This window comes from Bos taurus, chromosome 10, assembly GCF_002263795.3.
Source record: "Bos taurus isolate L1 Dominette 01449 registration number 42190680 breed Hereford chromosome 10, ARS-UCD2.0, whole genome shotgun sequence".
Taxonomy (NCBI): Eukaryota; Metazoa; Chordata; class Mammalia; order Artiodactyla; family Bovidae; genus Bos; species Bos taurus.
The window spans coordinates 58403352-58416665 of record NC_037337.1 but is presented as its reverse complement, the minus strand read 5'-3'; the positions used below and the strand labels follow the sequence as shown (position 1 = coordinate 58416665).

Below are 13314 nucleotides of genomic sequence, written 5' to 3'. Positions count from 1 at the left end.
TCCCTTCTCCAGGGGATCTTCCCAACCCAGGGATCAAACCCAGTCTCCCACATTGCAGGCAGATTCTTTACCAGCTGAGCTACCAGGGAAGTCCAGGTAGATCTTATATCCTTACAAAAAACCTACCTTATCTAACACTGGGTTTTTATGAACTCTTCATCTAAAATCAGAGAAGGCAATGGCACCCCACTCCAGTACTCTTGCCTGGAAAATCCCATGGATGGAGGAGCCTGGTAGGCTGCAGTCCATGGGGTTGCTAGAGTCGGACACGACTGAGCGACTTCACTTTCACTTTTCACTTTCATGCATTGGAGAAGGAAATGGCAACCCACTCCAGTGTTCTTGCCTGGAGAATCCCAGGGACGGGGAAGCCTGGTGGGCTGCCGTCTATGGGGTCACACAGAGTCGGACACGACTGAAGTGACTTAGCAGCATCTAAAATAGCTTGAAGAATCAGCTTCTTCATCTAATATTAACCTATTAAGAACCTAAGAACAAGCTAACAAGCTGTCCTGGAACTGTCACTATTCAACCTGAAGAACAGGCAATGCCACTTCCTCCTCAACAGAGCCTCGGGCCCCTAACAGCAGACTCACTCAGACTACAAATGAAGCAGGTCCTTCAACTACTTAAGTGTGAGCAGTTTCTCATATCTGTACAACTTCCCTGGGTACACTAAACGTAACCACACTCTTTTCTGTGAGTCCTGCAGTCGGGGGTAAACACCCAGGGTTGCGAATGTACCATAGATAAACTCAGAGAGAGGAATGGAAATATACATATATAAAAGAAGTAAGTAGAGTACCTTTTGGTACCTCAGTGTCACTCTCCGCTTCTGAATCAGATGCAATTGCATTCTTGCGTTTCATTCGTAAAACTTCATCCTCACTATCACTGCCTCTTGCAGATTCTGTAAGAGTAGAATCAGAAGTTCTGCATAATCATAGTCATACCATCACTTTGATTTTTTGTGTTTGAAAAGTAACATTGGAGATAAACTATGGACCACCCATACACTGGAAACTTACTCAGTCATAACTAAGAATGAACTACTGACACGATTAACGATTTGGATGCATCTCAAATGCATTACAGTAAGTGAAAGAAAAAAGGCACCACTCCTGTCTGATTTCATTTATAAGATGACATTCTCAAAAAGACAAAACCACAGTGACAGAACAGAGCAGAAGTTGTTAAGGGTTCCAGCTGGGGAAGCATATGACTACAAACGGGACAGTATGAGGGAGTTTTTTAGGGCTAGGAGAACCTTTCTGTATCATGACTGTGGTGATGGTTACAAAAATCTATACATGCGTTAATGTTAAGAGAACTCTACATACACACAAAAAAATCAACTTACTATGGTTAATTTTGAAATAAAATTAAAAAAGGAACATTGGTTTTTGTGAGCAGGAAAACTTGGGAGAATGAGAAAAGCAGTTCTAAAACTTTAAATTTATATACCATTCAATACAGAAGACAAAAGAGAAGGAAATATGCTGTAATGGAAGACACGGATATGTCATTTCTGGATGGTACAACTGTTCACATAATTTTCAACTTCAAACCCAACCGCTGTAGAACTAGTTAAGCAGGATGACCAGCGACAAGACTCCCACTCTTAGTTTTATGTTAGTCTGCTAGTATTTGGGAAGTAGTGCATAAGCCTTAATGATTCTGGGTGTTCCCAGTACAAATAACTCTACCCAGAATTAGTTATTGAATACTTACTGCAGTTTTATAGTCTATATAGATCTATATCCATCTCTGGAAACTTTTTGACCTCCTCTCCTAAATAATGTTAAAATGCAGTCTTGATAGCTATCCTGAGGTATATATTCCAGGGGAAAAGACCTCCCACTCCCCATACTGCAGCTCTCTAAGAAGACAGAACCAATATATAATTATAATCAATTACTTATAAAAATGAAGCAACCCAGATATTACTACAGGAAGACTTCCAACTTAATCAAAGTGACTTTTGTATAACACAAAGAAATCAGATGGTTAACTGTTTTAATATTCTATATGAAGAACGTGTTAACTTCAAGAAAACAGTGTAAGTAGCTATTATGAAAAGGGATCCAAAAGCCAAAGTTCCACTCTATGTTTCCTGCTGTCTTCAGGGAATGAATGTTCTGATGCAAGCACATCTCCCCAGGATGAGGATGCATGTGTCAGGCTATCATAACTCACTGAGATCATCCAGCCTATGTTGTCATTCTGGATATTATGCTCCTCAGGCAACCTCCTGACTTACAATTTGGTATCCAATGAAGATTTCCCCTCAAAGGATACAATGATAAGAGAAAAATAACTGATGCTCTTGAAACAATCTTGCAATTCAATTTTTATAACTTCCTGTGGTTAGTCTGAGTAAACTCCTTGGAGCCTGATTACCTCTGGAGGATGAAATTTCGGATCTCTAATAAACTGAACTGGAAACCGGTCATTTCAATGGCACTGGGGTTCCCCCCACCCCCAGGCACATCTATTCTCATCTGGGGCATGCTCTTCAGTTACCCACAAAAATGGAACTAACTCTATTCGGTATCTAGCTACTTTAGCACTATACGCCTTGCTCTAAGACTTTCCTCTTTAAATTTTTTTCTTCCTGATCTATCATCAATGAAATGCAAGGGGAATAGACAGAAACAATACACGGATTAGGAAAATGTTTACAAGTAAAATATATAGAGTTAGAAAAGGTTGAAATTAAGGAACAGAAGAGAAAAACCAGAGTACTAAAGGTGGGACTGTAAGAAGAATCAATGAGCCCCTGCTGTACCTCAATGCTTCTACTAAACCACTTCGGTTCTCATAAGTGTATTACCTGATTTATGGTCCTGTTCCTCTTCATCATCTGAATGCCTGTGTTCTTCATCCGAGGGCTGTGGCCTTTCATCATCAGAATTTTGCATTTTCTCTTCATCAGATATCTGTGGCCGCTCTTCATCATCTGAGTTCTGTTTCTCATCATCATTATCAGAAGCCACTGGCCGTTCATCATCAGAATTAGCCTTCTCCTCCTCAGACAGCTGTTGTCGCTCATCCTCTGAAAGCTGGGGCCTCTCCTCATCATCTGTGTTCTGCATTTTTTCATCATCATCAGAATTCTGCAGTTTATCTTCATCAGACCCTTGTGCCCTCTCCTCATCATCAGAATTTTGTATCTTTTCATCATCTGACTGATCGCTTTTATCTTCCCTGCCCCATTTTTCATCATCCGAGTGTGCTTTTTCAGAACCTTCTGCTTCCGAGTGATGACTCCCTCCATCTGATCTATGACCCTCATCCTCATCATCATTGTCATTTCGGGTTTCTGATCCACTGTGCTGATCTACATCTGACGGATCATTGTCTTCATGGTCAGAATGCTCAGAAGCTTCTGATCTATTGTCTGATCCTTCAGAGTGATTATCACTCCCACTATGATGAGAGGCTCCCTCATCCTCACTGTCATCTCCAAACAGTTCCTTATTACTTGGTTTTCCTGCGTCATCTCTTTCATCTTGATCACTTTCACTCCCAGAGGCATTACTGCCAGAAGCAACATTCTCTTGATCAGAATCCGAGCCTGATCCAGAGTCAGAATCTATGGGATCATATAAACACAGGGTGATGTAAGCAAAAAAAAAAAGCAGAATAAGGAACACTAAAAGTCCATCCCAACATAAAAGCAAGGAAAAAACTTCTTAAAAGCTGTTAGAATCTATCTTCTCAGACTCTGGAAACTAAAAGTTGCAACAACCAGGGGAATGTTTAATGAGACAAAAAAAAGCTGAATCTCAGTAAAAACACAGAACTTAGGGATCTTCTAACATACTCTGGTCCCTATCCCCATCCCCCTACTGCCCCCTACCCACCCCTTGATCAACACTGCCTTGAAGATAATATAAAACCCTGAATTTCTGGCCCATGTGCCACTAATGGAGGGAGCAGACAGCACCTCATTCGCAAAGAATCATGGTTGTTAGTTCTGATCTGTCTGGTGGATCACTGAAGGGACTGACTCAAAGGACTTGACTTTATCACACATAACTTGGAACACTCTTGTTGCTAAGGTGGATACTCAAAACATTTTACAGGTAGGTGTATTAGTTTCGTCTGCTTGGGACAATGAATAACAGTTAGGGCAAACAACAGACTAACTAAAAAGCTTGGTTGAAAAGGCTGCTGCTGCTGCTGCTGCTGCTAAGTTGCTTCAGTTGTGTCCGACTCTGTGTGACCCCATAGACGGCAGCCCATCAGGCTCCCGCATCCCCGGGATTCTCCAGGCAAGAATACTGGAGTGGGCTGCCATTTCCTTCTCCATGAAAAGGCTGAGGAATGACATAATATGGGCAGTAAGGACTTTAAAAGGATGACAAAACTTCTAGAGGAAATCACAGGCAGAACACTCTCTTACATAAATCACAGCAAGAGCTCTTTCAATCCATCTCCCAGAATAATGGAAATAAAAACAAAAATAAACAATGGGACCTATTTAAACTCAAAAGCTTTTGTATAGCAAAGGAAACAATAAGCAAAATGAAAAGACAACCCACAGATTGGGAGAAAACATTTACAAATGATATGACCAATAAGGGATTAGTCTCCAAAATTTACAAACAGCTGATGACACTTAACAGCATCAAAACAAATAACCCACTCGAAAAATGGACAGACGACCCAAAGAGATGTTTCTCCAAAGAGGACATACAGATGGCCAACAAGCACATGAAAAGATGTGCACATCGCTAATTACTGAGTGAGTGAGTGAGTTAAGTCGCTCAGTTGTGTCTGACTCTTTGTGACCCCATGGACTGCAGCCTACCAGGCGTCTCCGTCCATTGGATTTTCCAGGCAAGGGTACTGGAGTGGGTTGCCATTTCCTTCTCCAGGAGATCTTCCCGACCCAGGGACTGAACCCAGGTCTCCTGTATTATAGGCAGATGCTTTTACCATCTGAGCCACCAAGGAAGATTCTCTGACAATTATTAGAGTAATGCAAATCAAAACTACAATGAGCTACCACCTCACACAGGTCAGAATGGTTATCATCAAAAAATCCACAAACAACAAACACTGGAGAGGGTGTAGAGAGAAGGGAAGCCTCCAACACTGTTGGTGGGAATGTAAATTGGTACAGCCACTATGGAGAACAGTATGGAGATTCCTTACAAAACTAAAAACAGAGCTACCATATGACCCTGCAATCCTACTCCTGGGCATATACCCAGAGGAAAACATGATCTGAAAGGATACATGCACCCCAATGTTCACTGCAGCACCATTCACAACAGTCAAGACAAGGAAGCAACCTAAATGTCCATCAACAGAGAATGGACTAAAACATGGTATATATATACAATGGAATATTACTCAGCCATTAAAACATAATGAAATAAGGCATATGCAGCAATATGGATGGACCTAGACAGTGTCATACTGAGTGAAACAAGTCAGACAGAGAAGGAGAAACATCGTATAACATCCCTTATATGTGGAATCTAAAAAGGAATGATACAAATAAACTTACTTACAAAACAGAAAGAGACTCATAGACTTAGAAAACAAACATAGTTGCTGGAGGGAAGGGATAGTTAGGGCCTTTGGGAAGATTATGTACACACTGCAATATTCAAAATGGATAACCAACAAAGACCTATTGTATAGCACATGGAACTCTGCTCAACTTTATTTGGCAGCCTGGATGAGAAAGGGGTTTTGGGGAGAATGGATACATGTATATGTACGGCTGAGTCCCTTCACTGTTCTCCTGAAACAAACACAACATTGTTAATGGGCTATATCCTAATACAAAATCAAAAGTTTGTTATAGAGAAAAAAAATAACCTCCCACAATAAATGAAACAAACAAACAAATAAAATCCTCCCATATATTCTTGGCAATCTGGAAAGCCATGCACTTCCCCAGGGCTGTGCACATGCTCAAGAAAGAACCAAGAGGGCCCTAAGACCTCACTTTTGGTTGACCTTCAGGCTCCATGAAAGCAAGAAACGAAAGCAAAGACAGAGTGTAAGCTACTTGGTGGAGTGCTAAAACCATGCCCTAACACACACAGAGACAACCTGTGAAGTCTGGAAGTTCTTCTGTGATTGTTGTTGTTTCTTTTTCTGCATATAAGGAAACCTCTGTCCAATCACTAGCTGACCACTAAGCTAATGGAGCAGAAACTTTAGTGGTCACATACAAAAATTGCAGACTTTACAAAATTAGTTCAAAAGAGTCAACAATAATTACTACAACAAATAGCAACAATAAATGCTGGGGGTGGGGGTGGGGAAGGGAGTGTGCTGTCCTGAGTTGCCGCAATATAATTTCAAAATGTCCAATTATCAACAAAAACTTATAATGCCTGCAAAGAAACAATGAAGTATGGCCCATACATGTAAAAGAAAGGTTACAATTTGTCCCTAAAGAAGCCCAGACAATGAAAATGATATCTTATCAAATACAGAATATCAATAAAAAGACAGATATTATTTTTCCAAAAACTGAACAGAAAATCTGGAGTTGAAAAGTATAACTGAAATGAAAAATTCATTAGAGGTAAACAACAGATGTGAGTGAGAAGAAGAAACAATCAGGAAACTTAAAAGATACATAATTGAGATTATCCAGTCTGGTGAACAAAAGAGAAAAGAATAAAGAAAATGAAGAGTCTAAAATACTTGTAAGAAAACTGCAAGTGTACCAATCTATGCATAATGGGGGTTCCAGAAGAAGAGAAAAAAAAGAGAAAGGGACAGGAAATACATTTGAAGACATAACAGCCAAAAACTTCCCAAATCTGATGAAAGACATGAGCATACACATCAAAGCTGTTTAACAAATACCAAGAAGGATAAAGTTAAAGAGACAGAACCCAAGCGCATCATTATCAAACCACCTAAGACAAAGAAAAATCCTAAAAGCAGCAAAAAAGAAACAACTCATCCCACACAAAGGATCATTGGTAAGGATAACAGCTGATTTCTCATCAGAAACCATAAAAACCAGGAGGCAATGGGATGAAATATTCAAAGTGCTGAGTCAATCAAGAACTTTATATTCAACAAAACTATTCTTCAAAAATGAAGGAATTATAAACAACAACACAAGATAAACTGGACTTCCTCAAAATGAAAAGCTTTTGTGCAAGAAAGGATATTATCAAGAAAGTGAAAAAACAACCTATAAAATGGGAGAAAATATCTGCAAACCATATATATGATGCATATGTAATGCAAACAGTGAGAGACTTTATTTTCTTGGAAACAGTGAGAGACTATTTTCTTGGGCTCCAAAATCACTGCAGATGGTGAATGCAGCCATGGAATTAACAGATGCTTGCTCCTTGGAAGAAAAACTAAGACAAATCTAGACAGCTTATTAAAAAAGCAGAGACAGTATTTTGCTGACAAAGGTCCATCTAGTCAAAGCTATGATTTTTCCCGTAGTCATGTACGGATGTGAGAGCTAAACCATTAGAAAGCTGAGCACTGAAGAATTGATACTTTTGAACTGTGGTGTTGGAAAAGCCTCGAGAGTCCCTTGGACTGTAAGATCAAACCAGTCAATCCTAAAGGAAATCAACCCTAAATGTTCATTGGAAGGACTGATGCTGAAACAGAAGCTCCAATACTTTGACCACCTGATGCTCAGAGCCGAATCATTAGAAAAGACCCTAAGGCTGGGAAAGATTGAAGACAGAAGGGGATGATAGAGGATGAGATGGTTGGATGGCATCACCAACTCAATGGACATGAGTTCAAGCAAGCTCCGGGAGATGGTAAAGGACAGGGAAGCCTGGCATGCTGCAGTCCATGGGGTCGCAAAGAGTCGAACATGACTGAGTGATTGAACAACAACAATCTGGAATATATAAAGAATGTTTATAACAACAACAAAAAAACAAACAACCCATTTTAAAAAATGGACATTGAACTTGAATATACATTTCTCCACGGTTACATAAACAAATACATGAAAAGATGTTCAACATCATTGGCCATTAGGAAATGCAAATTGAAACCACAATGAAATATCACTTGACACCAACAGTGATGGCTATATTTTAAAAAGGAGTAAAGAAAAGGTAAAACAGATGTTGGCAAAGATGTGAAGAAATAGAACCCTCAAACATTGCGGGTGCTAATGTAAAATGGTTACAAAAATGGTTGGCTGGTCCAAAAATGGTTTGGCTGCTCCTCAAAAAGTAAAACAAAGAATCATATGACTCAGCAGTTCCACCCCTACATATATATATATACAATTCCACCCCAAGAGAACTGGAAACAGGCACTTACACAAATACTTGTAAACAAATGTTCACAGCATCACTATTTAAATAGCCAAAACATGGAAACAACCCAATGTTCACCAGTGGCTAAATAAACACTGGGATATATACATAGAGTGAATACTATTCAATCATTTAAAAGAAATGAGGTACTGATACATACAATACGGATGAATTTCAAAAACACGATGGCAAGAGATAGAAATCAGACACAAAAGGCCACATGTTGTATGAGTCCCCTTATATGAAATGTCCAGAACATAGAAAATCCATAGATGTAAAAAGCAGATTGGTGGTTGACGGGGGCTAGTGAAAGGAGCAAATGGTAAGTAACTGCTCAATGGGTGTGGTGTTTTATTTTGAGGTTATGCAAATGTTTTAGAACTAGACAGAGGTGGTGGCTGCAGGGCATTTTAAATGTACTAAATACCACTAAATTGTTCACATAAAAATGGCATATTCAGCAACCAAACTGAAAAGAACTAAAACTGTCACTATTTGCAGATGACACATTATATATAGAAAGTCCTACAGACTCCACCAGAAAACTGTTGCTGCTAAGTCACTTCAGTCGTGTCCGACTCTGTGTGACCCCATAGACAGCAGCCCACCAGGCTCCCCTGTCCCTGGGATTCTCCAGGCAAGAACCCTGGAGTGGGTTGCCATTTCCTTCTCCAAGGCTAATAAATAAATTTAGTAAAGTTGCAGAATATAAAATCAATACACAGTTGTGTTTCTATATATAAATAATAAGCTAACAGAGAAATTAAGAAAATAATCCCACTTATAACTGCAACAAAAAGAATAAAATACTTAGGAATCAATTTAACCAAAAAAGGTGAAAGACCTGTACAGTGAAAACTGTAATGCAGTGATGAAAGAAACTGAAGACACAAATAAATGGAAAGATTGCGCATGGATTAGAACAATCGATACTGTTAAAATATCCACACTAACCAAAGTAATCTACATTTTAAACACAATCCCTATCAAAATTCTAATGGCATTTTTTATAGAAATAGAACAAAGAACTCTAAAATTTGTGTGAAACCACACATACACACAAACCCATACAGTCAAAGCAATGTTGAGAAAAAAAGAATAAAGCTGGAGGCATCATGCCCTTGATTTCAAACTGTATTACAGACACATAAATCACTGCAACAGAATAAAAAACTCAGAAATAAAGCCACACATATATGGTCAATTAATTTACAACAAAGGAGCATGCCAAGAATACACAATGAGGAAAGAACAATAAATGGTGTTGAGAAAGCTGGATCGCAATATGTAAAAGAATGAAACTGGGCCACTATCTTATTACACCATACACAAAATTTAACTCTAAATGGATCAGACTTAAATTTCAGACCTGAAACCATAAAATTCCTAGAAGAAAACATAGGCAGTAAGCTCCTTGACATCGGGCTTGGTTATCATTTTTTTGGATTTGACACCAAAAGCAATGACAACTAAAGCAAAAATAAACAAGTGTGACATATCAAGCTAAAACACTTCTACACAGCAAAGGAAACCATCAACAAAATGTAAAGGTAATCTACTGAATAGGGTAAAATATTCACAAATCATATATCTGATAAAGGATTCAGTTCAGTTCAGTCGCTCAGCCATGTCCGACTCTTTGCGATTCCATGAATCGCAGCACGCCACCAAAAATATATAAAGAGCTCATATTATATATATAGATCTCAACGGGCAGAAGACCTGAATAGACATTTTTCCAAAAAAGACATACCAATAGGTACATGAAAAGATGCTCAACATCACTAATTGAAAGAGAAATGAAAATCAAAACCACAGTTGGAATGACTATTATCAAAAAGACAAAAAATAACAAGTGTTGGAGAGAATATGGAGAAGAGGGAACATTTGTACACTAATGGTAGGATTGTAAAGAGGTGCAGTCACTATGGAAAACAGTATGGAAATGTTTCAGAAAAAGAACAGAACTACTATATGATCCAGCTAGTCCACTTCTGGGTATTTATCCAAAGGACACAAAAACATTAATTTGAAAAAATATATGCACACCTATGTTCACTGCAGCATGATCAAAATACGGAAAAAACCTAAATGTCCATCTATGGACAAACAAAATGTGGTGCATACAAACAACAAAATATTATCCACGCCACTATAAATATGGCATATATACAAAGGAATATTATTCAGCCATAAAAAAAAGAAGGAAATCTTGGGAATTCCTTGGCAGTCTAGTAGTTAGAGCTCAGAGCTTTGGCTGCCATAGCCCAGGTTCAATCCCTGGTTGGGGAACTAAGATCCCACAGGCCACACATGTTTTGTCAGAACTCTCCACCATGACCTGACCATTCTGAGTGGCCCTGCACAGCATGGCTCATAGTTTCATATGTGATCATCTTGGTTAGATTTCTGTGATCCTGGTTTTCTTTTGAAAGCTGTGGGATTATTAAGTTCTTGCTTCTATCTGCCATCTGATGGATGAGGATAAGAGGACTGTGTACGTTCCCTGATGGGAGGGACTGGCTGGGGGGGGAACTGGGTCCTGCTCTCCCGGTGCAGGGCTTTGCCAAGTAATCTTTAATCCAATTGTCCGCTAATGGGTTGGGCTGTGCTCCCTCCCTGATAGCTGTTTGGCCTAACAACTCTCAGATGGTTAAGAATGTAGCAATGCAGGTGATGTGGGTTCAATCCCTAGGTCAGAAGGATCCCCTGGAGAAGGGAATGGCAACCCACTCCAGTATTCTTGCCTGGAGAATTCCATGGACAGAGGAGCCTGGCGGGTTACAGTTCATAGAGTCACAAACAGCTGGACACGACTGAGCGACTAACACTAACAACTGAGGCAACCCAGTCTTGGAGTCTACAGGCTCTATGTTAGGGCTACCGGGGACCTCCCAAAAGGACTTATGTCAACCCATGCCTCCCAGGACTGCAGCTGCCAGTGCCCCTGTCCCTGCGGCAGGCCGTTTCCGACCCTCACCTCTGCAGGAGACCTTCAAACACTCACTACTGCTTCTACCTATTCAATTATTTATGTATTAAGCGATGAAGTTAACTGAGGGAGGGTGATGCTCTTTGCGTCATTATAATCCCTACACTTAGCAAAGTAGCTATAATACGATAGGGGATCTATAAAGGATGAATGAATGAACTTCATGGAAGTGAGTGATGCCAGGGTTCACATGGCTCCGGTTCCTAGAAGGGTGAATGGGATACGGACAAATACAGAAGATAGGGTAATGAAAACATTAGAAAAGTAAGTGTAACAAGAGTTAGTATAAGGGCTCTATACTTCCAGACCTATCCTGACCAGAACCTTCAGGACATCCATCCTGGCAGAGCCCTCACACTAGATTCCACTTGGTGCTCCCCTGCATCATGAACATACACTTATTAATTCATTTCATCACCAAATCCTTCATCCCTTCTCTCCAAACACAGACTTCATATGCTCCCCAATCTAATACCACCGACTCAATGAAAATTCTAGAGTTTTGTACAGGTTCTCGGAGGACACGGCAATCCACTCCAGTACTCTTGCCTGGAAAATCCCATGGACGAAGGAGCCTGGTAGGCTAGAGTCCACGGGGTCGCAAAGAGTCAGACATGACTGAGCGACTTCACTTCTTCGGAGGACACATTATCTCCAGCGCGTAACACCTATATGCAGCCCTACCCCAGTAACCTTCCCAGTCTTCTCACCCAGACATTTTAAACTTTCCATCACGCCATGTTCTGGTTTCATTCAAAAGGACAATCAGAGCCCCTCTGCAAATTCATCCAGTCCATACCCATGTTCCTGAACACGTAATTTCCATTCATTCACAACAGTCCATGTGCAAGGCAGGGCAGAGCAGGACTCTAAGGTTCCTCCTCTCGCTGCGCCGGCTCACCGGCCTCCATTCCTGCCCCGCGCCTAGGAGGCTCGGCTTGCTCGATGGACACCAAGAATCTCGAGGCACACACTCTGCATTTGTCCCTTCATCCCCTCCCTCGGGAAAAGGCTGGCACCGCCGGGAGGGCAGGGGGCACTGAGGCAGAAGTAGAGGAAGCGCCATCCGCCAGCGGCGCCAGAGCATTCACAGACCCGGAATCGGGTCGCTGTAGGGCTCCCGCCGGAGAAGGCCCACCACGCTCGCCTCCACCGAAGCCCTGCGGACCCCACCTTTACGCTCAGGATCGCTGTCGGCGTCGCTCCCGAATAGGTCCTCCATATCCGCCATTGCAGGGCACGTCCGCCGCAGTCTTGACCGGGAGCGACTCCCCGACTGCGTTTACGGCACGGAACCAACGAAACGCGACAGTGTCGCAAAGATTTGCTAAAAAGTCTCCTTTTCTACTGGAAGCTTGTTTTCGCTTGCACTTTGAACCCGCACTTGCCCACGCTCTTACGTCCAGCAACCCCGCCCTTCGTCAATATCTGTTCTTATTCGCGAGGATTCTCACCTGGGTACATCAGGTCTGAGTGTCAGTGGAGGGGGTGGTATTTGGGGGCTCCCAGGAAGGGCCTGTGACTGTGTTAAACCTGCCTGGAGTCAGGCCTGCAGTCCTTTGTTTTATACGGATCAGCTGTTATCAAATTGTTGAGGACTCAAAATGCTTTTGTTTATGTGGCTTGTATCTATTGATATTTACTGTAATAGTAATTAAGGCAGAAATTTTAAAACGTCGTTGTACAATAATAAACGAGTTAACATAAAATAGCATTTTAAGATTTTAAGTGACTTATTTCTGAAAATTGAAGAGTGGAATTATTTACAGTTTTGAAAGCGTCTTTGGTATCTGCCTCAAATGAAAACAGCTGAATTCTCATACCTGCTTCTGCATTCAATCTTGAGAAAGGTTTTGGTTGAAGCTTGTGAAGAAAATCTGTCCTCACACACACATATGTGTGTGATCGGAAGAGGAAGGACCTCTCATACCCCTAAAAGGGTCATCTTCTGACCAGTCTGACCACAACTTTGCTTGCTTGCTTGCTTGCTAAGTCACTTCAGTCGTGTCCGACTCTGTGGGACCCCATAGA

The 13314-nt window shown here is 41.0% G+C and overlaps 1 protein-coding gene across 3 annotated transcripts in view; it reads right to left on the bottom strand.

The window, feature by feature from the left end:
* Positions 1-12561, bottom strand: part of LEO1 (LEO1 homolog, Paf1/RNA polymerase II complex component) — a 36116-nt gene extending 23555 nt beyond the window's left edge. For 2 of the 3 annotated variants that reach the window (XM_005211798.5, XM_005211799.5), the window contains exons 1-3: positions 12457-12561; positions 2834-3595; positions 806-910 (exon numbers count right to left, since the gene is read on the bottom strand). In XM_005211798.5, the coding sequence (XP_005211855.1) occupies positions 806-910; positions 2834-3595; positions 12457-12514 (925 nt within the window). In that variant the 5' untranslated portion in view covers positions 12515-12561. The remainder of the gene's footprint in view (positions 1-805; positions 911-2833; positions 3596-12456) is intronic. The other variant, NM_001082604.1, reaches the window with a different exon arrangement.
* Between the last annotated feature and the right edge of the window lie 753 nt (positions 12562-13314).